Raw genomic sequence first — 27,542 nt, 5'->3', positions numbered from 1 at the left:
AGATATACATTGCCAGGAGGCGGAGAGTGTGGGCGTGGGCGTGGGCTTTTGGCTGTTGGCAACTGTACGACTGCCTTCCAAATGTGCCAAAGTTAATTAAGATCGAAATCAATATTGGCCCTTTAGCTAAAAGCATCAAACAAACCAACCGGGCACGGCGCCCGCCCATGGTCAATGTGTCTGGCGATTCGTTTCAACTGTGCGCCCGGGGCCATCAACAGCAACGTGCAACGTGGCCCTGTCCAAAAACAACAACAACAACTATTAGAGAAAAACGAAAGTGTCAAAGTGTACGAAGCAAAGTTCTGACTGCTAACGAAATAATTTCAGATATTTTGTGTTGCTAATTCGAATGCGGCGTAACTTGGCTAAAAAACCAGCAGTAGTAGAAGCAGAAACAGAAGGAGAGCAGAAAAAGAGGAAACCGAAACGCATGTGCACATCTTTGATTTGGGTTCGGGGCCTGGGCTCTGTCTATTACAACTCAACTGTGTAATTTAATTTCCCTAAAGTTCGCTAGCTGCCCAGCTCCCAGAGTCACTCAGTTACGCCCATCGAAAAGAGAGAAAGCCTTTTGTACTGCTAATTATATAACAAGTTCCTAGCATATCCTCTATTGTGCACATAATCATAAGAACAACTTTGTAATTCTAGTCATACGCTAACGAACAAGTTTCACCAATAGAAATAACTCAGACATAAGGCTATTGATGGTGTACTTAATGATGCTGTGAAGCCTTAAAGAAGCGTTTCAGATATTAAAGATGTCCTTAGGCTCATATCATAGTCTTATTTGGCCCACTTTATAAGAGAGATATCCCATCATTTCGCTTAACAGATCATTTCCCTGTTTAGCTTCTTGTGCTTAATCATTACAAACATAATGGGAGAAAAAGGTTTGGGAGGGCAAAGGCGATGAAGTGGGAGTGATAGGGACGACAGCGAGTAGGGATGAGACAGAGGGAGACAGAGGAGCTAAGGAATTTCTTTATTAGGGTTGGGGGTAGATTAAAAAAAAAAAATAAAAATCCTATAAAAAATTTAAATATGAGTCTATATTTAAAATTTGGAAACTCTAGGTCTAAAGGTGTAGGAGAACCAATTTTCGATAAGGTTTTTATTCGATAATGAAATATCGATAGCTATCGATTTTTGGAGAGAAACTCAACATGCTCGTGATACACGCATCTTCTGAGATCGACACATTCGTACATACGGAAATGGTTTCAGGGTATAAAAATGATTGAAAAAGTGTACTACCTCATCTATTGATAAGACGATTTATCACCTGACTGCAGTCGAGTCTGCCTTTATAAACCTTTAATCAGCATATAATACCTTTACATGTGTTAAATCTGTTAGCTAAATGGTTTTCCACGAACATAAATTGGCGATTTGTTGCGGCGTCTGGCATTAACATAATCCTGGCGATAATTGAAAAACACGTTTGTGGCCATGTTAATGCGCGAAAAAACAATTTATGTTAATAACAATAACAATTTTTGGCTTTACACGTTTATGGCAATTTAATGAACATTGCGTACGGCGTACAACACTGGCCAAAAGTATGCTTTTAGCCCGATAAGCGACTGGGCAGCAACATTGTTGCCGCTTAACAATGTTGGCCAGGTTTATATAGATAGCCGCTATCTGTGGGAGGCGCGGCGAGGCCGGCCGAAGCGAGCTTTAAGCGCTCTCTTATCAGACGCTTGCCGCAGCTGGATCGTAAAGCAGGGCAGCAACTCTGCTGACCAACGTTTATGTGGGCCAAATCAAAATTAATGGCTAACCATAACTGGTGCACAAAGTTGCAGCAAAGTCTCAAGTTGTCAATGCAGTTGATATAATTAGAGCAGGTGGGCGGGGCAGCTGCGCTCATGAAATGCCAATAGACAGCCTGAAGTTGTGTGACTTGGCTACGGCTAAGTCTGGAGTCGCAGTTACTGCGACTGGCTGCTCCGGCTGCTCGGGCTGCTGGTGCCAAGTTTTTAGCCTGAAATAAAATTAAAAGTTTGTGTACGTACCAAACAACCAGGGCCCCCAGCCCGTCCGTAGAGTGCCCGCCAAACGTAAGCACCCGCCATGCGCTCAACCCAATTGCTTTTAAATGCATAAAATTTGATATTTTATGTGGACGTGGGCGGGGAGGCTACTTCCCTGCAACGTTTACAGCGCCAGCAGCAACAGCAACAGCAACAACAACAGCTTGCTGCGCGCAATCTCTGCACCACATCCCCATCCGTGTGTCCCTCTGCCACGCCCTTAGCGCCTTCATATCCCGTGACAATTGCAACCGGAAACGCACATAAATGTTGGCAACTAACTCGATTTTGTAGCTGTTGCTGTTGCTGCTGCTGCTATTGTTGTTGTTGTTGTAAAATATGGCAACGACATTATTGCTGCTGTTTGTTGTTTGCTGTTTAGCTGAGAGTGGGTGAGCACTCTTTTCTCTTTTTTGAGCAAAACAAAGTATAAAAGCTATCTCATTCGGTTGGTAGCCCTGGCTGACTAGTTAGCACTAAGGTGATATGGATTGACTATGATTTAAGCTGTATACAAAATATGAAACAATGTCGAACTACGACATTGTCTTGAGGGCAAAGCTACAACAGATCAACTAATCAATAGAGCAAAAGAGCAATGAATATCAGAGCAATTACCGCAAATCTAAATCCATTAGGAGCTCTAGAAATGAAGAAGTTCTAGATTTGAAAATAATTCATCGTTATAACGACTCCGCTTATAGCGACGAAAATTTTGGTCACCAGACAAACTTATATGAGCAAACTTTTATGGTTATAGCGCTTTCCGAGTATAATGAAGGTTCCTTGAGCGTCGTTATAACCGTATTCTACTGTATGTATATCATATTATATGGACTTTTGCTATATTTTAGATACTTGCTTCAAATTTAATAATTTTTTTTGTTTCTAATTCACTGGTAATGTATGAAAAAGCTTTGCAGTTTTACTAAATTGACAAATATTCAAATGAGTATGTAGATCATATGCTGAAAATGTCATAAAAGTCCCTTAGTAACATAAAAATCATGTCAGTTATTATTTCATTTTTTAAATTTTCAATGTGTTTAACATTTTTTAGGTTTTTTTTTTTTTTTTTATTTTAATTTTCGTTTCCAAATTGCACTATCATGGTCGCCTCAGTGATTTTGATTATTCAAATCACTTTACTATGCCTATTTCCATTGATTAATATTAGTAAGCCATGCTAATAGCCATAGCATTAATATATATTTGTGTCGACTAGTAGATACCCAGTTATTATTCTGCTCGCAACACCAATTCAAAATTAAATTGAATAACTTATTTTTCTTCATTCAAGCTAATGGTCAGTATAGAATTATGCAAGGCTTTCAGGTTGGCATAAGTGAACTTCCATATATGGCCTCGCTGCGTATCAAAGGACTGGAGCATAACTCGCGAATAGGAGCAGGCATGTTTTGCCATGCAACTATTATTCGTAATCGTGTGCTCCTTACGTCAGCTTATTGTATATTTGAGTGAGTACAGCTGATTGAAGCCGTTGGCTTTTACTGTGATGTTATTTTCTGCAGTAGGAATCAAGAAGATATACTAGTTGTAATAGGAAACACGTACCTTAAAGGCATGAGTCATACAATGAAGGTGCTTGAGATCTCAGATTGGCGTTCGCATGGATTGTATAAATACGACGGATTGCCATACGATATTGCAATGATCTTCACGGAGTCGGATATAGAACCCGTTGACGGGTCTGTTGGCTATCTACCCCTTAGTAAGGACGCAATAAAGCCGAATACCCACTGTCTATTGGCCGGCTGGGGTCAATCTAATCCTGTAAGGTTGAACCTTCTGTCATTTCTGTGTCGATAGCAACACTGATCTATTGTTCTTTCTCTCTTCGTACTCTAGTCCACAAACCAAACTTGGTCAAATATACCACATGCAATATGGCTGCGGACTGTCAGCAAACTAGATTGTTATATGTACACTCGTGAGCCTGGTCTTATATGCACCAAAGCAGAGAAAAATATGGGGGCCGTCTTCGGTGATATAGGGGGCGCGTTGGTGTGCGACTATAAGCTTTATGGTATCAGCAGCCAGGTGGAAAGTGATAGCTCTTTAGCCACGTTTACAGAAGTACGTGCATATTCCAAATGGATAAGAGCGGCCATGTATCTCCACTTCAACGGGAGCCGGAATGGGATTATGGCACTTCGATCGATTTGTAGCCAGAGGCCACTTATTTTGGCCATCAGCATTTATGTGGCCACCAAGTGATACTGTTGGCTGACGCTGATACCGTCAATGTGTATGATTCCGATATATGTATGCTTTTGATTTTAATGTATTTTTCCATTTTTGTACATTAACATATTTTTACTATACGTTGAGCCTAGGGCCCATTAAAGCCATTGCAGGTGAGTGTGTTGTTTGCTATGTATGCTATAAGAGTAGTGTAGAACGATTGAGAAAATTATTGTACACTACTTAAGTCAGCTAAAGATGTCAACAACAATAGATTTTTTTCACAAATACTTTCAATATTTTTGGCAAGGCCTGAGTAAAAGTTACACCTAGGTAAAACACTTTTAGCGCTTACTGTTGCATGTGACATACACACACACACACACAGAGAGAGGGCATGTGCCGCCATTTTGCAGTCTGTGAAAACTCGGATGTGTTAACAATGCGCCAATAATAAGGAGGAAGCCAAGTTAATTGGCCAACGGCAGCAATGGCCATCAAATTACTGCAGAGCAGTTCATTAAAATGGTCCAAAGTGTGCATAATTCTCGAATTAAAATTCAAAAGTTTGCCATGCCAAAATAATGGACTTGCGAGCCAATCTGTTGCCAATAGTCAAAAGCTCATAAATTTCAAATGCAACAACAACAACTACAACAACAACAACAGCCATCAACATATGGCCAAAGTATTGAAAGAGCGGCAACAAGCAAGAAATTGGCATTTGCCGCAGTTGTTGTTGTTGCTGTTGCTGTTGCTGCCGTTGAATTGTGGCATGCATTGTTGCTGGTTTATGAGTGCTCAGCTGCTGTTGGGTGGCCTTGGGATTGGGGTAGGCTCCTCCTGCTCAGCAATAATAGCAATAATCATAACGGCAACAACTTTGCGCCAAAAAGTGCCAAAAACATTTCATTGATTTCATGTGCCGTTGTCGCCTTCTTCGCATCGTCGGCGGCTGTTGCAATAATTTTCAAATTTTCATTTGGCCTCGGCGCCTTTTGAGAACACAACACAGATGCTGCCCCCAACGCTCCACTTGCCTCAAGTGTTAAGGCGTAGCAGGCGCAATAAGGATACACACACATACAGACACATCGCCCCTCCCTCGTTTGAGGCGTAACTGAAAAGCGATTTTTCTTTTATGCCGAATTTTGTGAATTATGTGGCAGCAATTGTGTTCAGGGTTCGATTTTTGGCTCTTTGTATTGAATGCCTGGCCCCAAGGCGAGCGCTTATTACCAACGAAGTGAGAGTGAGAGAGAGTGAGAGAGAAAAAGAGCAAGAGTAAGAGGCAAGCAATGCCAAGTGTTGCAATGTGGCGCATAATTAAGTTGACCAAGGCGTTTCGGTAATTGGTTTATTATGTAAGTGGCCTTAGGTGGACCCCAAAACTTGGCCTATTGTTAGCCTTCACCCACGCAGCCGCCACTGGGCTGTGTGCCGGGCATAATGAGCTGGATCGAGTGGATAGCTCGAAGGGACGGCCTAGCGCCACAATTTGCACAACTATTTAGAAATAAATCAAATACGATTGTTTAGCTCGAGAATGGCTTAACTAGAAATGACCCTGAAATAAGCTCTTAGAAATTGATCTAATATTAATATATATCCTTGAGTATTCAGTCGAGTCAATCGCCATTAAATTTATCAAGCGGAAGAGCCAAAGCTTTAATTGAAGATTTGTAACATTTTGGATGTATTTTTAATGTACTGTTTTCTTAAATTCATTGAAAAATCTAACCCTTCTAATAAACTTCCTCAGCCATTAAATCATCATAAACATCATCTTCAACAATTGTTTCACTTTCATTTCATCTTGAGCATTATTGGGCATGTAATTGCTTAAGACAGTTGCATGAGTTTTGTATTTTCACAGAATTCAGTTGCATCATCAATTAGTTGCTCAGGACTTAACAATCAGTTTCTTGCCTGTGGGCACTTCTCTATTTATTTTCAATTATAACGCATGCCACTTTGTAATGATGCTTTATTATTTGCGCTGCATATTGCGAGTGCTTTGGCATTTGATGGGGATGGGGGAATTCCTTTTCATTCTATTCTTTTCCTGCTACGTCCTGCGTCGCTGGTGCTGTGTGTTTTATTACATGCCAAACATTTTTCATATTTTCCGCATTACTTGCATTTATGTATGAAGCAGCCTGAACTACACACACACACGCACACACACACACACAATGTTATCTTAGCGCTTCCGGCTGAAAGCATTTCTTAGCACTCTCTCTCTCCCGCTCGCTCTATCTATCACACTGTCTCACTCTCTCCCTGTTTCCTTCGTGGCGTTTTTCTGGCGTCATCAATGGGCCAACATGACCACCAAGTTGTCCTGGAAAATGGTCAAAAAATAAATGGATGATTGAATGAAAACCCCGCCAGCTGGCAAAGGCAAGAACTCAAGCAAAAAACTGGCCAACAGCAAAAGGCCAAGTCATCGTCTTTAAAGCCAATGTTGGCTGCGCCAATTTCCGGCTCTCTGCCGCTGCTGCTGCTGCCTCTGCATCATCTACTTGGCCAACTAACTGCAGCAGCCGCCAAATGCCAGCGTCTTGCATTCATTGGGCCATAAGCTTCAAATTTGTGTGCCCCGCTTCAAATCCACTCAGTTGGCCAACAGCAAAAATTGTCTGCACCAATTTGGCTGCATTCTTCTTCTAGACTCTCTGTCTCTCTCTCTCTCTCTTTCTCTCTCTCTGTCTCTCTCTCTCTCTCTCTCTCTGCCTCACTCTCTCTCTACCTCTCTCTCTCTCTCTGTCCCGAGCAGGCCGCTTTATTAAATTTCTTCCTTTTCTGTTCCGACTTCAAGTCTAATTTTTAAATGTGCGAAACTCAAATTTAACTTTACGTTTAGCTGCGCCAAATATGAAGACCGCGTGGAAAAACCATGGTCATTACTAAGCTTGTTACTCCTGCCTCTATTATTACATACATAAATATTTTCTTTTTCTATTTTCGAATACAGCTGTAGAGGGCATTTTAATTTTATCAAGGCAAGTCTAACGCATACGAAAAGAAAAGAGACAGAGAGGCATATAGAATATAGAGGCAATATGTTAGACTTGATTATTGAGTCTCTTTGCTCCTAATCTTTAAATAAAAAGAGACGCCATTAGTCAATTAGTTAGACATTTAAGAATAAATATTAGTTACGTGTTCTACAAAGAACTTCGTGAGTCTCTTGTATATAAAGCGAAAGAGAGGAAGAAGGAGAACAAAGATTTCAGAGATTCTGATTTGGATATGACTAAAATCTTTTAGATTTGCCTATATTGGCAATTCAGCTTTCTGAGCATACAAAGTTTTATATTCTTCCCCTTCAGCCTCAGCCCGGTTTTCTATAGGCCTACAAAACAATATGAAATCTGGCCAGGAAATATATGAATGTACAGGGTATTCACTGCTTTGGCATTCGCAACGAACATTGCTCCCATATATACATATATATTTTGTGTGTTGTTTTTGTGCTCGTTGTCATCTCGTTTGCCTGCGCCTTTGCCGCCTGCAACGCGCCTTCGGGGATAATTGAAATTGTTTGCGCAATTTTACACTCCAAAGGCTAATGGAGTAGTCGACCGAGTCCACTGGTCGACTAACTGTACTGAAGCGAGGCCAACAAGGCAGCAACACAGCAAGGCAGCAAGGCAACAAGCTGGCCCGGCCAGTGGTCTCGGTTAGCCTACAAAAGTGCCAACAGCAGATCGGGGGGGACATCTGATGTTTCACAAAGCAAAACAGTGCCCAAGGCTGCGCCGCCAGCAGTTGCCAATGAAATGTTAGGCAAATTGAATTTTGTGCATTACAAATGCTTGACAAATAATTTCAGTTAGATAACAAGTCTCACTAGAACGCAATGGCCAAAAGCTGACCGCATTGTGGGCCATCTCTTGAGATCCTTTGTGCACTGTCTGTCATTCCTTAATTAATAACAATAAAAAAGTAGAAGGAGAGCGTTTCAGGAATGCATCAGATGCATACGATTTTGGCATTCATTTGCCTGCACTTCGACTAAACGAAATACAACTTAATATTTACCGAAATTCAAAACTCAAAATAGCTAAGGAATTTAGTTTGGTTTTCATTTGGGCTTTTACTAAATGAACAATAATATTGAAGAAAAATATTGCTCATTCACATATTGCCTGAGTTTCCTCCAGAAAAAGAAAATTTGCGTTACAAAAGAATCAAACATTATGAAAAATATACATGAAAATAGAGACTGAGATTCTAGTTGGATTAAATTTTTAATTGATAGCATTTAAACTGTTATTATATATTATTACTCTAACTGGGCGTTACTTAGAGGGAGCTACAAAACCAACTAGATCGACTCAGCTTGTAGTCCCGATCGAGGATATATTATATTTGGTATCAGCCTTGTTTGCTTCTAACTCCAGGCTTTAGGTCTAGTTAATAGTTTCCGGAAGAGGTCTCTAGTATGTTATCTCTTAAAAATGCATATTATTCGACTATATGTCAGATAAAAAGCTGTTGTAAAAGATATGAAGTGAGATGCAGTTAGCGAAGGTGTGACACCAGTGGGAGGTCATATAGATAATTCGCTGCAATTTTGCAGCACTTTAAAAACAAAGGTAAACTTTTATCAATACCCTGTTAGCTTGTGTAATTAGAATGAAATAATTAGAACTTTGCATAATACAACTAGCTGATAAATAAAATTTTGCAAGTACAAAACATTTGCTGAAATAGTTTTTCTATTTTCATCAGACTATTTTTTTTGTGTTGGCTGTTGAAGTTTCTCATTAAAAACAAAAGCACGCATAGGAAAGGACAATAGACATATGTGAGTGTATGTGGTGCGTGTGTGTGTGTTGATATGTGTGCCTGATTGGAATGCAATTAAAATGCCTGTCATTGAGGTGGCATGCATCAAGTGAAAGAGCACGACACACACGGCCTTGGTAAGTGCTTTGCGAGAGCAGGAGTCGGGGAGCCGAGGAGGCGAGGAGGCGGGGGGCCTTATGAATATTAGAAGTGCTTTTCACACCTATAACAAGCAGACACAACACTCTGTTTTTTTTTTTCTTCTTCTTCTTCTTTAATATTTTGTTGTGTTTGTGCACGCATGACGCCTGCAAATAAAACAGAAATTACAGCTCATTAGAAAAATGAAACAAAAATGTAAATAAAAAGGGCAAAAAAGAAGAAGCAAACTTGCTGCAGGGCAGCAGCAGAAAGTGGCAGCAGGAGCAGTAAAAGCAAACAGCAGGCGGGCGTAAAAAGGATTCAACAACAGGATATGCCAAGGCAGACGACGAGTGAAAAATGTAAATAAAATATTGCACAATGTATGAGGAGGGCTGAGCGGGCGGCTAGGCTGGTTATGGGTATGAGGGCTGTGGGTGGCTGGCAGCCACTTGAGCACGTTGTCAAGGGTGTCAGGGTGTTGGCTGGCTGTCTGTCTGTCTGTCTGCCGACAGCAATAGCAACAGCAGCAGCAGCAGCAGCAGCAGCAGCAGCAACTGTGGCAACAACAACAGCAGTCGGGACACATTATGCGTCGTTTAAATAGCCATAAATCTTGCATAAAAACGCGCCCCCAAATAGAGGGACAGAGCGAGGGAGAGAGAGAGAGAGAGAGCAAACTTGACTGCAACTTTAATATGAAAATCTGTTTGGGCAGGACTAACGATGACAACGCCCCGAACGTCCGGCGCCATATTTGCAACGCTAATTTAGCAGCAAGTCAGCAGATTGTGCCGTGGATCAGGGCCAGGCGAGAGCTGACAAGCCAGAAGGCCAACGAGCGAGCGGGCCATCAGGCGCCATTAAAAACTTGCTAGAAAATTAACTTGACCAGGACGCAGGATGTCAAATTGAATTTGCCAAGGACCTCAAGGCGCTGCGCCATCAATATGAAGTCAAAGGGATCAGCGTTAAATGTTGCACGCAACGCCAACGCCATCCATCTTACTTAATGTCAACTGCAGCTAGCTTCGACTTCCTTCCCTCCATATAGCAGCCAATCCGCCCAGTGGCTCATTATGCGACGACAAAGCAACTATTACAACATATACCATATATATATATACTATTAAAAGCCAGCAGCAGCAGGACTTTCACGCTTTTATGATTTGCTAACGACACGAGTTTCAGACCGTTGGCTGCTGTTTAAAAATCAATTTCGCTGCTGCTGGCAGCCCTTGCAGCGTTGCAGGCACGCCCCCTTTTTGGGCGCATGCCGCCCTCGGCCATGTCATCTTCTGTTTATATTCTTGTCATGTCACTGGCTGCAACAACGCCTCCTACCTCAAATCGCAGCCACATCAGCAGCAGCAGCAGCAGCAGGAGAAGCAGGAGCAGAAGGAGTCGGAGCAGCAGCAGCAACACAACAAAAGCCAATAGCCGTCAACATGGCGTTACGGGTCGCTCAGCTTCACGCCCCCACTAGCGTTGGTACCTGGTCCACTCTACCCTGCTGCCGTTGTCCTCCCCCTCGGGCCAATCCCTGACATATTCTAGCCAAGCCGCCTGCTGGCATGCGTCAGGTGTGCCATTTTAATAAATTATGCATCCTGCTAAATGCTTAAACAATTGAATTTTATATTTACATAATATGTAATATGCTGTGACATCATTATGCAAAGGAGGCGTGGCGCATGGCCCACTGAGAAGAACAAGGAAGGCAACGCCAAGGCGAACGCTTGATTGAATTATGTTTCGTGCTGAGTGGCATCCAAAATATGACGCAAAGTGTACCCAGAGCAAAAAGGGTGAGATTGAGAGTAAGATGGAGGGGGAGAGGGGAAGTAAGGCTCTGTGTCTGTATTCATTACAGTCTTAACTCTTTACAGTCCTTAAATTATATACTAAATGTAATTAAGCGGAGTTCCGCAGCACAAATTAATCATTGCGAACATTGTGAGCTTCAACTTTCGACAGTAACTTAGGGAAAGTAAAAATTTGTTAAGCTTTTGCTAACTACAAAGACTTGGAGCTGCGAATACAGTGAAGCTTAGCAATAAACATATATTGTATTATGTATATGCTTAGAACTTAGATTTAAACCTAATTGTTTAATGCTTAATTTTTAGATGCTGCTGCTGTGATGGAATTTCATAATCATATCAATAAATCAATCATGATGATTTTTTGTATCTAGAGCATTTGCAATCTTATGAATCTTAATTGACTCCCAGATATTTGGAGCATAAGGAACATTAAAGACCGTTATTTCATAAGCAATGGCATGAATGTAGCATCCAAAAAAAGGAAATAGAATAAAATTTGGCTGCCTGTATTATATGGACATTCCATTCCGTATCTTGCTTGGCCTTATATTTATGCCCAACTCAGTAGACATATGAGCTTTAAGCATACTCCACTTGATAATTACCTTTAATTAATTGAATTATTCTTGTCACCGCCGAGTTAATCACAAATCAATTAACTCCTTTGGCAGCTGAAACCCATCAAATTGGCACAAAAGGCAGTTAAAATTTGAGCCGAGCATTACCGAACCACAAATTGAACTAAACAAAATGATTTATGGCGGATTAAGGCGAATCTAATCACGGCACGACATGCGGCTGAGCCAATATTACGTATACGCCGCATTATGTATACGCCAGTTGTTTAGGCACGTAGAGCGCGCAAGTGACAGAGCGAGCAGCAACTAGCTGATTGACTAAAATGATTGAATGACTGACTGAGTGCACGACTAACTGACTGACTGACTATCAGCGGCAGCACATTCATGAGCAAAGACTTAATTACAACAAAGCGCCACGTGACTGCCACATGTGCGTGTGTGTGGGTGGGAGGCCAAGCAGGGCAATCGGTTGGGCGGCGTGCGTTGGGTTCGACGTCTAATCAAAACTTTTATTTGCATGAAATTAAATTCAAGCAATTGCACTTAATTTGCCAAACAGCCCGAACAGGCGGCGGGCGATGGTAAATAAACAGAACGAGCGCCCAAAATACACACACACACATATATAAAAGAAAAGATTTACGCAGTCGAGAGCGAGCGAGAAAAAAAATGAAATTAAAAAGCAAGCAAGCGTAGGAATGGGGCGGGGGATGCGGGTGTATGGCCAAAGAGAAAGGCAAGCGAAAGAAGAAAAATTATGAGCACGCTGGAGAAATCTAAGATGCTCGCAGTAGCTGGGCGTGGCCAGCCTTTTGAAGTAGGCGCACACACACATACTCACGCACACAGAGACACACGCCTAAGCATACACACACTCCAGACGCCCATAAATAAAGTATTTGATGTGCATGAAGTTAATGTCTTATTATACCCAAGTTGTCAAAAACAAGCAGAGTACCCCAAACACCCCAACCAGCTCAGAGCAGCCAAAGTAGTTAAACGCTGCCTGTTAAAGTCTGTTTAATGTGTGTGTGTGTGTGTGCGTGTGTGTGTAGGCGTGGATTTTATTAACTTAAGCTGAAGACGCGCTGTGCCAGTGCTCTGATTTGCCTAAAGAGCAGCCAGAGCAGCCAGCGCAGCCTGCTTAATGATAACAAACTCAACACAAGTGATAACGCGTCAAATTACCAAAGGCGCACAAGTGTGCGTGTGTGTGTGAGGGTGTGTGGTAGCATATATATGTGTGTATCTGGTTTGTGGTGTGCAGCAGGCGTGGTTTGGTTAGCCACCCAGTGCCGTCGCGGGTGTTGTAAATACAATCAATGAATTTCAACTGGTTGTCTTGGCTTTGCATAACCCGAACCTCCTCTTCACACACACACACACACACCTTAGACATTATGTATGTGTGGGTGTGTGAAAACGAAATTAGGCAAATTTAATGAATTTATGCTGGTGGCGTCTCCTTTGTAATCCGAGTGCGCGCGCAGCAAAGTAAGTGACCTGCTTCCTTGTCTTTTAAGTGGCTTCACTTCTGGGCCGGAGCCGGTTGCCAGGAAATAGAATGTGAGAACGCTCTCGCTCTCTATCGCTCCTGCTCTATCTCCCTCCCTCTCTCTTTGGTTGTCTGTGCACTGAGTTTAGTGGACTAGCAGCAATTTGCAAGCATTCGTTAGGCTATAAATGAGCTAGGGTGCTCCAAGTGTGTGAATGCGGCTGGTTAATGCCGCTCGGGGAGGTATTAACTGGAATAACATTTGCGGTCATAAGGATACGTCTTTTAAGCATGTCAATATATGATTTTACGACTACAAGTACAAGCAGCTTAATACAATTCTAATTTATGACTTACTCCATTCTCATTTACCTTTTTATGATATTATAAGCATTTTGTACTTAGAATTTAAATAAAGAAAATATTTAAATCTGCTGATTAAAGCTAACAAAAAATTAATTTGTTTGCAGTCAGCAAATCTAAATCTCTCATTGAAGTAAACAATCCAAAAAGCAAATAATTTTCTAGTCAGCCAACTTAAAAAATTAACCAACTGTCTGATTGAAGGATTTCAAGAAATAAAATAAAAGATTACCCGATCTAGCACGAACGGCATAAAAGCAAGGAAATATAAATGTTTTTCAAAAACATTCATAATTTTTAATTTCTGAACACTCTGCGGAACCAAAGGACACATACGTTTAAGCAGTTACACGAGTTGCGCGACGTATGCTGATTCTAGTCACCATTTTATCGAGTCTCCGGATGCGCAGCAGAGTTGTGGGTCTATAACGATGCCACATGAGATACCAATCGTCCATATAGGGAAAGCTTGGATTGTCACCGAACAGTTTGACCAGAGCATCGACATACGCACGGCCGTAGTTCAATTTCCAGACCTTTAGATCGGCGTCATACTCCAGGTAGCGCAGTACGTAGAATATTATCCAATTGGTTATCGTCAGATACAGCGGCATCACATACTTGTACACCAGCCAATAGCCGACGATAGGTGGATAGAAGTTGGGCTGAAATCCTGCCGCCTCATAGAGCACATCCTGCCGATAGACGGTGCCAAATAACAGAAAATATATCAGCAGTGTGATATGGATGATGCCAAATGCTTTCAGAACATGTTGGCTACGCCAATGGGATAATTCGTGGGCAATGTACGCCACGAGCTGATTGTCCTCCAAGCCCTTGCCGACGTCCTCCTCTTGCAATTGGGCCACGGGTTTGCCATGGTTCAATAGCAGTGACTCCATTATGAACACTCGCTTGTAGCAGCAGCAGCCCCAGGCATATGCCGTTGGAGACATTTGCTGAAAGGTTCTTAATATGTAAATATTTTCGGGCTTGAATCCAAACTTCTCCAAAATATCCCTTAAGACATTTTGCAGATTTTCATCCACGGGCCCTTTGACCTTCGCGCCCAGGCATGGCAAGCCAAACAAACAGAACGAAAGTATCGCTATGCTCGATATAAGGATCAGAACACCCCATATCCAGAGCAAGAAGAAACGTGTACTAGTGGTTTCAATTACCAAAAAGATGGCTGTCAGCGGAACCAGACCCACCTGCAGCAGGACGACCAGCAGCGTAAATGAGCACAGCAAGCCCACCAGGGGCAGCGACTTCTCTCGATGGGGATCATAGAAGGGTGTCAGGAACATTCTGCTGTAAAAGATTTGCGGCAAGGTTCGTATGACCATATAGGTGCTGAACAACGCCACAAATGCTATGCTCTGCCATATCAGATCATCCACAATGCTGTACGTCTTGATGACCAGGCGCCAAAGCACTGGAAAGACGGACAGGTACAGTTCGATGCAACTGAATATGGCGTCGAAGACGTACGCAACCATCATGTTCTCCACAGCATGCATCTCCTCATTTTTGGCCGTTTTGAACTGCTCCATTGACATGACCCTTTCCAGCTCGGGTGGCGGCTCTGTACGGGTGGTGCACTTGCGTATTTGACGCCAGCACAGATAGAAGTGGAATAGGTTGCGCAGCGTGATCATCGCTGCGAGGACGTGCCGCAGCAGGGCCGGATCCTTCAAGGTCCAGGAGTCAGGCTTGAAACGCTGTCCTATCCCATTTTCCGGTATAACCATCGGCTGGCTTTGCATTGGATCCTGGTACAGAGCGTACGACATGATCACAAATTATACTGTTGAGCATCGGAAAACGGGACGACTGAATTTTCCCAAAAAAGTTTGTTACATTTGCTTCAGCAGTTTGACAATTTACTGAAATGTGTTTGGAAGGATTTAAAAACGAGCTCGCATAAAAAATGTTCTCTTCAAAGTAATCCCCTTTAGATATTATACATGTGTACCCAGATTTCTTTAAATCGTTGAAGCACTCCAAAAAGTTGAATATTTCCATCTTTGGAATAGATCTCATCACATACTTGGTTTATCCTATAAGTGTATTATATCTTACAAATTTGTACCCAGTTTTCAATATACATAAAAACCTTGTGTCTTAAAAGTGCGAGACGGAAACATTCACGCCACACCTCGGTCAAGTCAACAACAGAGAAACTTATTTCATTTATTGTTCAAAAAGGCCCCACCCACCTTCAGCCTCGTTGCCTATCCACCCACCCGCATTATCAGCCCACGCCCGAAAAGGAAACTTGTCATAAGAATTTTGAGCGACAGGCGATAAATTCCAAAATATCCCCCACCCTACGAGCCACTCCCACTCCATCCTGTCGAAAGTGGCTTCATTGCGTCTAAATGTGGTGTCAGACACGGCTGTCGCTGTCCAGCATCGCAAGTCGGCATAAGTTCCTTATCTGGCCAATGGACCTTCCTAGACCCCACCACTTCGACTGACAGTTTCTCAATGCTATTACACTTAATGATGTCGACTTTTCCCTTAAGTTGCGGAATTTTCCTTTAAGCTTTAATTGAAAATTGCGTGCCTTGGTCAGGCCGTAAGTAGGTTTACACATATTTATTTTCCAAAATAACATTAAATTGAATGGGAGAAATACTCTCCTTGTACATACAATGCGTAATTCTTTCCTTATCTCTTTTACTTGTATTATGTGTAATTCATTTTAATTGTTGGTTGTGCCATAAAAGGTATCCAAAAGTAAATTTAAGAATAGGAGTCTCTTGCTCCGTGTCATCATCATATTCATCATAAGGGGGAACGACGGGAATGATCCTTAGCTCTCGTTCTTCGCCTTACACACGACGCGCTTCGTTTTAGTATTAGTTTTTCTTTTTGTTTAATAAGTGATATATTGCATTAAATTAAAAGTTTTTATCACATCATATTTTAAAAAATGGTTTTGCAATTTCGTAAATAGTGTTCTTGTGTTTTGGGAGATTGTTGCTCTTAGTGGGGCTGAAGCGTCAAATAATTTACAAGTTGCTAACATAAAATGCTATGTTGTAATTTGTTGTGGTTATGAGTTACATGAATACACAAACATCTAACCCCTCTACGTCGTGGGTTATCCGCAGTTTTTCCACAAAATCTAATAAGAGTTAGGGGGAGTTGTACGAAAACTTAATTTGTAGCTATTACTTAAATTAAACTTAAGTTCTAGGGGCTACTGCTTCTCATTTGCTATTCAAATCAACTGATGCTAAATATTAGTTAGTTGCTGTGTTTAGCTTAATCGAAGCGCGTGTGTCGGCCTCCGCCGTCGCCGCCATTCCTGTTGCCAAAGCCTCCGTCACCGCCACCACCGCCGCCAAAGCCACGTCCATTACTAATGCTGCCCTTCTTGAATCCGCCACCTCCAAAACGGCCGCCGCCGCCACCGCCACCATAACGGGAGCGTCCGCCACCACCGTCGTAACGCGAGTTGCGGGCCATGTTCTCTAGAGCGGGATTTATTTCCTGCAAGGGAACGTAAGCATTCATTTACATATTGCTATATTTAAAATGTCAATATAAATACATACTTGATTAGCTTCTCTCAGTACATCGACTAACGCCTTGGCCTGTTTGGCATTGTTTTTCGTGAAGAAGGCAAAGGACGTGCCCTTGGTATTGGAACGTCCTGTGCGTCCGATACGATGAATATAATCCTCACTGTTTTGTGGATAGTCAAAGTTGATGACATATTTGATGCCATCGACGTCTGTATTTGCGTATATAATATGTGAGAAATAGATGAATGCATATATATAGATTAGTATTTATAGGACATAGAGTAGTCAACTTCAAGGTTTATCTTAAAAACAGTTTTTCAAATTGCCAAATGGATTTTTCTCTTTGCTCTGTGCAACAATTTTTAGCGTTTTTCGAGACGTTTTACACTTTGAATACACTTCTCTTTTTTGATTCGCTTTTCGAGTAAAGTTTTTTTTGGGTATATTTTCTGTTTGTTTTAAGTTTTCATTTGAGTTTAACTTTTATATTTTTTAGGTATTGCTTTTTTGGTTTTTGTTTACGAAAAAAGAAAATGTTTCAAAATGTACGTTACCTTCTTGGTGCTACAAATTGTTTCATTCAATTTTCTCTCAATCAAAATCTCAAAGTTTTGTGGCGCTGCGCAGCTCGTGGTCCAAACTCTCTCCAAACACACAAAAATTAATGGTCGCATGGCGAAGCGAGCGGCGAGAGTTTGTTGCAATGAGCCGCGTGCACCTCATCTGACTCGACACGACTTAGACTTGGGGGTCGGGCTGGCGAACGAGTGTGCCAGGCCAACCGGCAACCGGCAGCCGCATCCTTCTCCTCCATATTTATAGAAGAGAGGCGCGTCTGTGTATATTTATCTATTCAGTTATACAGTTTTTATGTCGACCAGGGAGAACGTTTTAACAAGCGCCGGTGTCCAGGATCCGTTGCCACCCACTAGACGACGGGCAATGGCGGCGCAGGCAGACAGGTAGGCAGGCAGTGGGCGTGGCGACCCATTTGGTAGCTAGGCACTCAACAGCAGCAGCAGCAGCACCAGTAGCGACGATCGAAACGGCGAACAAGCGACGATCACACAGCTCTCCATAACGGCTGATCTCGAAGTGCGACTCGCACTTCATCGTCCATACATATCCACAGCGTGCTCTCTGATGCTTTGTAGAGTGGAGTGGAGAGGCAATGTGTGTGGGTCTCGTGTGTTCGTGTGTGTCTGTGCAAATGTGTGCGCCGCGCATGGTGCATCGTCCTCTTTTTGGGGCCGCGTTTATGGTACATTCATTCTGTGTTGCTGTCGCTGCCTGGCTGATGTTTTGTGGTGTGTGCTTAGCAACCGGCCGGCCGACGACATCAGCGCCTCTCAAGATGTTTTTGCCTGCTTTGTAGCGCCGCCTTCTCATTTACTTTAATTATTATTATTTATTTATTTTTTGTTTTTTTTTGGTGACAACAAGATGTGCCCCTTGACCGTTTGCTTGTTGATTTGGTTCGTTCTTGGTTTGGTATGATTGGTTGGTTGGTTGTTAGGTTGGCTCAACGCTCTTTCTCGAGGAGAGGACTGCAGAGGCCACGTATGATGCATGATGTTGGGGATATATGAATGCCGGTCTCGTATGCGAATGCGTTTACGTTGATCGCGCGTCCGTGTGGCAGCCAAGCGAACACGACTCGATCAGGTGAACTTTATCTGTTACCTTTTGCTCATTGTTTAAACAAAAAACTTGTCAAATTCAGTTTTTGATGAACAAAAGTCGCTCGCTCATGTTACGAGAACTGGGATTGGGACTTGCCGCTTGTCCTTTATCCTCCCCATCATACTACAATAAACGGCCTCTGTAAACGAGAAGGAAGGAAGAGAGAGAGAAAGAGACAAAGAAAGAGAGAGGCAGAGAGAGACATGCACACAGACATTGCGTGTGCATAGCACAAGGCACGTATTAACCATTCACGAGTCGAGGGTTGGCATCAAAACAGAGCCGAGGGACGGGTGCAAGGGTTGGGTCGGGGCGGGGGTGTGGAATAAAAAATGTATGTTGATTATTAAAGTTTTTGCTTTGTTCGGGTCTTACGACTAAAAACTGTTGGTATTTATAAATATATTTAAAAACAAACAAAAAATCTGATTTCGCGTTCGCTAATTTGTTCTTGTCTTCAAGTCTAGATGCAGTTGATGAGGGGGCGGGAATTTTCAAGTTGCTTGGATAGGCAATATCTAGTGAAGGCTACAGTGAAAGCTCTATTGACGAAAGGCTAAATAACGAATCCGTTTTATTTTTCCCGTTTAAGAAAAAACAACTTTATTACATTCCAAGCTATATCCGTTAAAGCGAGCTTTCACTGTGCGAATGTTTTTACGTGCGTGTTAAGCAATTGTGTAATCGTGTTCGAGTGTGTGAGTGTGTGTATCTTTTGGCAGCCGGCGGATACTCTACTAATTATGTAATTCTCTCATGCTTTGCTAAAAACTTACCCAAGCCACGGGCCGCCACATCGGTGGCCACCAGAATGTTGGACTTGCCCGAGCGGAACTCGCGCAGAACAAAGTCACGCTCCGACTGTGACTTGTCGCCGTGGATAGCGCCGCAGCGCACGCCAAAGCTGCGTATGAAACGCACAAGATTATCCACACGACGCTTGGTCTCCACAAAGATAATTATCTTGCCGGGGTTCTCGCTGGTGTCATATATGTCGGACAGTAGGCTCTTGAGTCTAGATTAAAATATAGAAGGAAATGAGTATAAAGCAGGCTGAGATTGAAATGTTTAGCATACTTGTCTTCCTTGCTGAATTCGTCGCAAACATCTACCACTTGGCGAATGTTGTGGTTGGCCGATAGCTCCAGGGAGCCAATATTGATTTGTATGTAGTTGCCGAGGAAGTCTTCTGCCAACTGTTTCACCTCTTTGGGCCAGGTGGCGCTCCACATGAGTGTTTGGCGGTCGGGACGAATCTGTGAGACAATCTTGCGAATCTGGGGCTCGAAGCCCATGTCCAACATGCGATCGGCTTCGTCCAGCACCAAGTAGGTGCAACGCTTCAGATTGGTAGCGCCCGCCGAGAGGAAATCAATGAGGCGACCGGGTGTAGCAATGACGATCTCACAACCACGCTGGAGATCACGCATTTGGCCTCCCTTCGGTGCGCCGCCAAAGACGCATGTGTTGCGCACATAGGAGGACGAACCGAACTCGGTGGCCACCTGCTGAATCTGTTGAGCCAGCTCACGGGTAGGTGCCAGCACCAAGGCAATGGGACCATCACCGCGCTGCAGTGGCTGCTGGTTGTTGATGTGTACAATGGCTGGTAGAATGTAGCCGAGCGTCTTGCCCGAGCCTGTCTTGGCAATGCCCACAAAGTTGGCGCCGCTCATTGCAATCGGCCAGCCCTGGGCCTGGATTGGTGTGGGCGCTTTGTAGCCCTGGCGGCGAATCTCTTTCAAAACATAGTCGGGCAAATAGGCCTCCGAAAAGTCCTGTATGGGGTTGGCTGCCTGACCGCGAACTGTGATCTCTTGCTCATCGCGATATCGCTGCACCTCATAGGGCGACCGATTGGCCACCGTGGGATGCTCCTGATAGAAGTTCTTCTTGAACGGTGTCAAATTGGAGAAATCCACTGGGCGCATGGGCAAGTCTTGGCTGCCACCACCGCGACGATCACCGCCGAAGCCGCCGCCTCCACCTCCGCCGCCAAAACGCGATCCGCCGCCTCTATCATCACGACGCTTCTCAATGCGACCATTGCGCACGCCGTGATAATCGCCGCCGCCACCACCAAAACGTGATCCACCACCGCCACGTCGGTCTTCATCACGGTCGCGTCCGCCACGTGGTCCGGATCCAAAATCGCGGTCGTGAGGTGCCCTATTGAACGAAAAAGTCATTGTGTTAAAATGTAAAAAGTTATTGAATTTAAAATGCTAAGGACACAATTAATTTAATTGGACAACTTAAAATTTGAGCAATTCGTAACCGATTTTTGTATTCTTGGAAATTTGTTCAAATGTATTCATATTTATTTCTCTTTAAAATTTTAATTCAGTATTTTCTGTTTTAAACGAGGAGTGTAAAATGTCACTTCAGACGAATTGTCATTGCGGCTCACTTTGATCGCATGCTGTTTGCTCGCCGTCCGATTTTTGACTGGCTGGCAACGCTAACAATTTGACAGATTTGACGTGAGAGCGTACGAGTGAGACAGCAATACAACCGCAATAAACTTAAATAAAACTAATTGCGTGTTAAGGAAATTAAATAAATTTCGTATAAAATGCAAACAGTAAGGCAAATTTGATTGACGACAACATGCAATTCCAACATATCTAAGAGACAGACACACACACACACATACATGTGAATGCATATCTACAAACAATCGCCCTTCAATTGCTCAACTAAACAACTCGGCACCTGGCAGCGGCAGCCAAAACACAAATGTTACAGTTCTGACATTAATCAATTATACACACACAGACACATGTTAAACATATCGGTTTATTCGTTAGTAATGTGCAGCCCATAAACCATCTGCTCCCTTCCCCTTTGCACACAACCAAATGTCTGTCAATTTGGGCCGCTCCGCCCTTTTGCTTTTTCTAGGCACGCTAACTTGGCCGACTGACAGAAAAGAACGCTGAACATTTATTAGACAGCAAATGTCTTGCCTAGTCCCCAGTCCCCTCCTCTCATTCGCTCTTTCACATCGTCTTGCGCTCTACCTGTCGCGCTTTGACATGCGAAAAGGCAAATCGTGCACGCAGACAGTCGGGCGGGCGAGCCGAAGAGCAGACTCTCATAATCAATTGGCGTCATTTGACATTTTAAACTAACAAACTGGTAAGGGAAGACAGAGACGGCGAATATACCTAGGCAGTGGTATCAGTTTTGACAGACGATAAAAAAAAATATCATGAGCACGCAAACTGTACTACGACTGTTATACACCAGCAAAACACGCGAATAATACCTCCAATGCCTACACAAGCACAATCGCACACACACTTAACCACGTTGTGTCTGCGTGCTCGTGTTTGTGTTTAGGGCATACAGACAAATTAAAATGCTATAAAAAAGCAAACGAAGTAAAGACACGTTTCACAAATCAAGCCAATTCTTTTTATGACGTACACTGACGTTTCCCCCCTCTTCTATTTTTTGTGGTTTGCTCTCATTATTTATTAGTTGTTGCTTGTGGGCAAAAAAAAAAAAAAAAAATACAAATATACAGAAAAAGTGAATAACTTGACTGCCTCTTGCTGTTTGCTTTCTCTCCGTCATTTTTAACTCTCCATTAATTACTCATCGTTGAGTTTCAACGTATACAGACTTTTACGAACGTTAGCGCAAAGCGTGGGCAAGAAAATGGCGACGGAAAAAACCAACAAACACACACAAACATATGCCCATCATACATATACTATACATACACACAATTTAAAGACCCCTAAATTTTTCTTAACTAGAATTTTAATATTTTATATATTGTATTACTTACATTATTCCTTCAATTTTGATTTCCTCTGATTGCTCGTCTGGATCAATAAAAAGTGATTTCCTCGTACGTCTGGACAAATCAGTAGTTGGCTTGTCTGCTGGGAGTGCTTCGTCGACTGATCTGGATGTTTCGTATCGAGTTGACGATATATGAAACGCACGCTGTGCCTGCTGGGAGCAACTAGATAATACTCTAGATGTGGGTACTGTTGACTCCTGGCTGGACGGGCTCCCTTGGAACTGCTGTGGGTGTTCTCTGCAGAGCAAAGCACGACTGCTGCTGGTTGTTCTGTTGGTCGAACAAAAAAGAAAATGGCGGCGTTGCGTTATACATTTTTCCACGCTCTGTGGTGAAATCAATAAATTGCGCCAACTGCAGGCGGGAAGCACTGCAGATTCGCACGATTTACGAGTTACATATTGCACTAATTTTAACATATTTTACTAAGCTTCCAAATATATAAATTTAATACTATTATTTTTCACTTATTATGCATCTAACTCGTGCAAGCAGATGCGCGCGTGTTCTTACCTAACCTCGTCCAAAATGGAAATGAAAGACGATGATTTCTTGCTTGCGATATTGAAGCAACAAACTATCGACTGGCACCAAACTGGCTCACGAGCGAGGGTTGCTACCGCGTAATCGATATTTTCGTCGATTATTGCGCGCGCGAAACAATATAACATGTGCTATTTTCCATGTAATTAAGTTCATTATGCAACTATAAATGATAAGTACTTTAAGTTTAAATTAGTTTGTCTTTTTTTTTTTTTTTTGTATATTTATTCATTTAATTAGATAAAAACGTTTATATATGTATTGGAATGCAACTCAAAGACTACTAAGATAAAGCGCCATCTATTTAGTATTGCCACTAACCATCAACCAGTACGGCAACGACATGGACTTGCAGATACTTGAAAATTGTAAAATGCGCGCCATTGTATATTTATATTTATACTTGAAAATCAATGTAATTCGAATAACAATCAAATTTAAGATCCATAGCCGAATAAATTATTCATCTTCAATTCGCATCAGCAGCTGTTTGTGCCACCAGCTGATCTATGTATTCTTACGATATAAATATATAAAAATTCCTTGTTATTACCACTGACCAGAGAACACAACCAACTTAACATTTTCTGCTGTAGAAATATTTGTTCTACATGTCTAGTCTATGTGTTCTCTGGTTAGTAGTAATACTATTACAATAATGCCAATATATTTTGATGGTTAAATTTGCTTTTTGTTGTTTATTTAAAAGTAAATTTAACTGGCCACGTGTCCAGCTTAAACAGCACAAAATAGAAAGCGCCATCTATTGGATGTTGTAAAACTCAAGCAATTCAGTGACAGTTATTTTAAATAATAAGAGAGCGCAGTAAATCGTGATATAATTTATTAAATAAGTAAATCAATGTGATTCAAATAACAATAAATAGTACAACGCTTACAAACCTAACAAATGACAAAAGCTTTTATACATTTTGGCACGCCGACCTTTCAAGCAGCCGTACAAATCGTTTATCTTCAAACAGTCAATTTTACTGATCGTCTTCCGCTGTCCAATTCTCACGCCCGGCTGCAGCGGCGTCATCGTAGGCTTCTCTCCTTTCTTTTTGCTGAAATAGTACTCTCCGTAGTGCATCACCGAGTTGTAGTCGTAGTCGAAAGCATATTTGCCCCGCTTGCGCGACACAAGTTTGAAATTCTTCTTGAACCGCGGCACAATGTTGTCCCAGTGAATCTTGACGAAGTTGTCCCGATCAGCGCGGGACTGTTCATGATAGATGCCAATGGCGTGCATGAGCTCATGCATGATACGACCTTCGCTGCTGAAGCAGTGGGCGCTTGTCTCATCGGGCTGCTGCAGGGCGACCACCTGCTCCCCGCCCCGCTTGCCGACATACGACCAGCAGCCCTGCGGCCCATCCTCGGGTGGCTCAATAAGCAGATAATCCTCCACCTCGCCATCGTATGGCGTAAACCGGATGCAGGTGAGCGAATTAAATGTCTTCAGAGCCCTCACTATCAAATTGCGCTCTCTGTTGTCATACCGCGGACTTATCTCAAAAGGTATCGTGCCATTGGGCCACAAGCGCTTGGGATGCCGCATGGGATTCACGCCCAGACGCAGCGTGATGTACGTATACGGATCTATGGCAATATCGCCTTGAAACAAACGCGGCATTGTCTCGGGATCATCAATGCCCAGATCATCGTTTCCAATATCTGGACCAAACGGATCAAAGTCATCTGAAGGCGAGGGAGAGAGAGAGAGAGAGAGAGAGTTAGAGGCTAAGTATGTGAAACAGCTGGAATTGATAACTAGACGTACCTGCCGACACGCTGGTGAACTCATGCTCAAACAAATCCACACCAGCTGGATAAGGTTGGAGAAGCTGCTGCTGGTTAACGCTTTCTCTGCCCGGCGCCGCAGTCGAGGCGGGCGACAGTCGCAGCAGCAGCAGCAACAGCAGCGACAGCGGTGGCCAAACTAAGTCTTCACACATTATAAATAAGCTTTGATATCCACTATGCTATAAATATTTGCTTTTGTTTTTGTTTGCCTTCGCTTAGTGAGACGCCATGCGAGTGGCCCACGCTCCAAGCCGAACCGAACCGTTCCACAGAAAGACGCCAACTAAACTGGCCAACGGCTATCGCAGCCATTGAGCCACTCGACTTGTATTTAATTTATGCAGAATGTGCGAAAATACAAACTAAATAATGTTGAGCATCCGGCGTCGACGTCGGCGTCGGCGTCCGCGTCGTCGTCCAAATCCAAAAATCTATCAGCTGATATATGAGCGCGTCCAATGCGGATTGCAGGTGGCTCAGCGGCTCACCTGTCCGATCGACTGGACGACTCTTGTAATTTAATGCCGCAATGGGAAAGAGGTGCTGATGGGCAAGTGAATGGCCTACGTTTCCATTATACTCTACAAATTGTGGATGTTCAACTTAAATGAGTGGGTTTGTGTATCCATACATAATACAATATATCATGTTTGATCTAAATTGTTGGTTTTTATAGTAATTGCATTGCATTAATGGGGCGAATTGAGTTGCTAACTGGTCCAGTACACTTTCCTTTTGAGTATGACACTTATCTGGGCGTGTTTGTCCATGTGGAGAGAAGGGCATGAATTTAGAGCACGTCAATCGTTGAACTGTAAAATACACTTTCTCTTGTTTATAATATCTATGTTTTGTATTCAGATATTCAGTATTATTGAACGTAATTGATACGATTTTGCTGCTCTACTCATTTGACGTCATTTCGATTGATCGCATTTTCGATATGAACTAAGATTCACTCTTTGCAGAAATAGAGTTTGATAATTTTATTTATTTATTTTTTTTGTTATTTTTATTTTTGTATTTGTTTTTTATTTTGATATTCAAAACATTTTAAAGTAATAGATAGAGTATGTTAAGACTCAGTTCTTTTAATTTGATGAAATTTTCATTGACAAATCCCAAATTTTATAGATTAGAAGAAATAAATTTTATTTTATTTTATTTTATTTGTTTTTTTTTTACTTAAAAACTTTATTTTGGAAATAACTAATCAATTTATTTTATTTTTACTTTTATTTATTTTTTTTTTTTATTATTTATAATTAGTTTATTTATTTTTCGGTAGTCCTATCCACGCTTTCTTCTCTCTGTCCATACACTTCGATTTCTTCTACGACATACAACAAGCTTACACTTTTCAAATATTCGTATAATATTCTGCAGGCATAAATCTATAAATTATCTATCTAACTTTTGTACTTCCTCTTTGTACATATATAAAGAGTCAAGAGTCTTTGTATAATCAAATAGAAAAACATTAATATAAACTTAAGTTTTGACTCGAAACCAGATCTAAAACGTAGCTTTCTATTCGTGAGTGTATCACATTAGTCTTCTATGATTTATGTCGATTTACTTTGCTGTTGTTGTTGTTTGTTGTCGCTGGTCAGGTTTACGTCTTAATGTTATAAATAAACAAATTTCGCAAAATTGATTTCGACGTCCGGAGGCCCGGCACGCTGCATTTCGTAAACGTTTTCGGTTGTTGTGTTAGTTGTCTGTTTGCTATCCAAAAGTTGTTGTTGTCTGTTGCTGTAGTTGTTGTTGTTGTTGTTGGTTTTAGTTGTTGCTTATGTGACACCAAAGAGCAACATTTGGGCCAGCACTTAAACTTAGCTACCCCGGGGTCAGTTCATTTCAGTTGTAGATCAAAAGATATGTGAATGATATACATATGTATATATAAACATTTCTTACTATATACTCTGTGCATGTGTGCGTGTGTGTACATATACCTTATAGGTTGTCTTAGACTAATCTGTACGCTGGTGTCTATCTACATCTTGGGGCTTTAATTGTTTTCATAGCAGCACTTGGCAATGCATTTTAATCGCTCAGCATTAATTAGGACTTACAACTTAATTAGCAAGACAACAATAACAGCCACAGCCACAGCAGCAGCAGCAACAACAACAACAGCAACTTCATCATGATAATTTTGAAATTTAAATTCATTTATGATATGTGAGTGGAAAGGTGTGAGCTGTGAATTGGTGAATGAATAAATCATTTTACATTTCAATTAGCTTCGAACATCCAATTACGTAAAATTGTCATAGATATCGATGGATCTAACTACTAAGTTCAGGTAGCTAATAAATTGTCTGGCTATGCATTTCATCAAGCAACCTTGCTTATGTAAGGAATACAGAAATGTAAGCTTAATTATTGTTTTCCAACAAATGTAGCCTAGTTATTTTGTATTAGTCTTTTAGATAATCGCTTAATTATATAAGTTAATCTTATATTCGTACAGGGTATATCGTAGTCCATAGTTTAAGACAGTAGTAGCGAATGTATATAGAATATATGGCATATTCTTATAATTTTAATGTCTTTCGAGTTGACCAAAAGAGTTGATGAATTTTGACTGAAGCACTTAAGTCTTGGATGTGGATAATACTTATCTTCTAAATAATCCTATACTTTAGTCATTCAGAATATGCTTTATAACGTCTATCTCTAATACCCTGTACTGGAT

General features: G+C 41.9%; 4 protein-coding genes across 4 annotated transcripts; 1 reads left to right on the top strand and 3 right to left on the bottom strand.

The window, feature by feature from the left end:
* The first annotated feature begins 3,046 nt into the window (after positions 1-3,046).
* Positions 3,047-4,451, top strand: LOC108621823 (chymotrypsin-2-like). The gene is made up of 4 exons (XM_018019362.2): positions 3,047-3,218; positions 3,343-3,520; positions 3,575-3,836; positions 3,912-4,451. The coding sequence occupies exons 1-4, from the start codon at positions 3,152-3,154 to the stop codon at positions 4,278-4,280; spliced, it is 876 nt and encodes a 291-aa protein (XP_017874851.1). The 5' UTR covers positions 3,047-3,151; the 3' UTR covers positions 4,281-4,451.
* A 9,273-nt stretch (positions 4,452-13,724) lies between these two features.
* On the bottom strand, positions 13,725-15,431 carry LOC108621822 (CAAX prenyl protease 1 homolog). The gene has a single exon (XM_018019361.2). The coding sequence runs from the start codon at positions 15,244-15,246 to the stop codon at positions 13,789-13,791; it is 1,458 nt and encodes a 485-aa protein (XP_017874850.1). The 5' UTR covers positions 15,247-15,431; the 3' UTR covers positions 13,725-13,788.
* A 608-nt stretch (positions 15,432-16,039) lies between these two features.
* On the bottom strand, positions 16,040-23,160 carry Rm62 (ATP-dependent RNA helicase Rm62). Its single transcript, XM_018019359.2, has 6 exons — positions 23,003-23,160; positions 22,472-22,759; positions 19,750-20,841; positions 19,449-19,687; positions 17,020-17,198; positions 16,040-16,954 (listed from the first exon to the last, which is right to left on the bottom strand). Exons 1-6 carry the CDS (start codon positions 23,158-23,160, stop codon positions 16,727-16,729), a joined length of 2,184 nt encoding a protein of 727 aa, XP_017874848.2. The 3' UTR covers positions 16,040-16,726.
* A 699-nt stretch (positions 23,161-23,859) lies between these two features.
* Positions 23,860-25,111, bottom strand: LOC108613095 (hatching enzyme 1.2). Its single transcript, XM_018006368.2, has 2 exons — positions 24,816-25,111; positions 23,860-24,733 (listed from the first exon to the last, which is right to left on the bottom strand). The coding sequence occupies exons 1-2, from the start codon at positions 24,988-24,990 to the stop codon at positions 23,928-23,930; spliced, it is 981 nt and encodes a 326-aa protein (XP_017861857.1). The 5' UTR covers positions 24,991-25,111; the 3' UTR covers positions 23,860-23,927.
* Between the last annotated feature and the right edge of the window lie 2,431 nt (positions 25,112-27,542).

The sequence above is a fragment of the Drosophila arizonae genome, chromosome 2 (genome assembly GCF_054131065.1).
Source record: "Drosophila arizonae isolate 15081-1271.41 chromosome 2, UAZ_ARI_1.0, whole genome shotgun sequence".
Lineage (NCBI taxonomy): Eukaryota > Metazoa > Arthropoda > Insecta > Diptera > Drosophilidae > Drosophila > Drosophila arizonae.
Note: the sequence above shows the minus strand (reverse complement) of the source record. Positions and strands in the feature narration are given on the sequence as shown.

Coding starts and splice junctions, on each gene's coding strand:
- LOC108621823 (XM_018019362.2), top strand. CDS start 3,152: ATGGTCGCCTCAGTGATTTTGATTATTCAAATCACTTTACTATGCCTA. Junction 3,219..3,342: donor ATTTCCATTGATTAATATTA/GTAAGCCATGCT, acceptor TCTTCATTCAAG/CTAATGGTCAGTATAGAATT. Junction 3,837..3,911: donor GCTGGGGTCAATCTAATCCT/GTAAGGTTGAAC, acceptor TTCGTACTCTAG/TCCACAAACCAAACTTGGTC.
- Rm62 (XM_018019359.2), bottom strand. CDS start 23,160: ATGTTATATTGTTTCGCGCGCGCAATAATCGACGAAAATATCGATTAC. Junction 22,760..23,002: donor TCCATTTTGGACGAGGTTAG/GTAAGAACACGC, acceptor TTCGACCAACAG/AACAACCAGCAGCAGTCGTG. Junction 16,955..17,019: donor TACTGAGAGAAGCTAATCAA/GTATGTATTTAT, acceptor GTTCCCTTGCAG/GAAATAAATCCCGCTCTAGA.
- LOC108613095 (XM_018006368.2), bottom strand. CDS start 24,990: ATGTGTGAAGACTTAGTTTGGCCACCGCTGTCGCTGCTGTTGCTGCTG. Junction 24,734..24,815: donor GTTCACCAGCGTGTCGGCAG/GTACGTCTAGTT, acceptor CCTCGCCTTCAG/ATGACTTTGATCCGTTTGGT.
- LOC108621822 (XM_018019361.2), bottom strand. CDS start 15,246: ATGTCGTACGCTCTGTACCAGGATCCAATGCAAAGCCAGCCGATGGTT.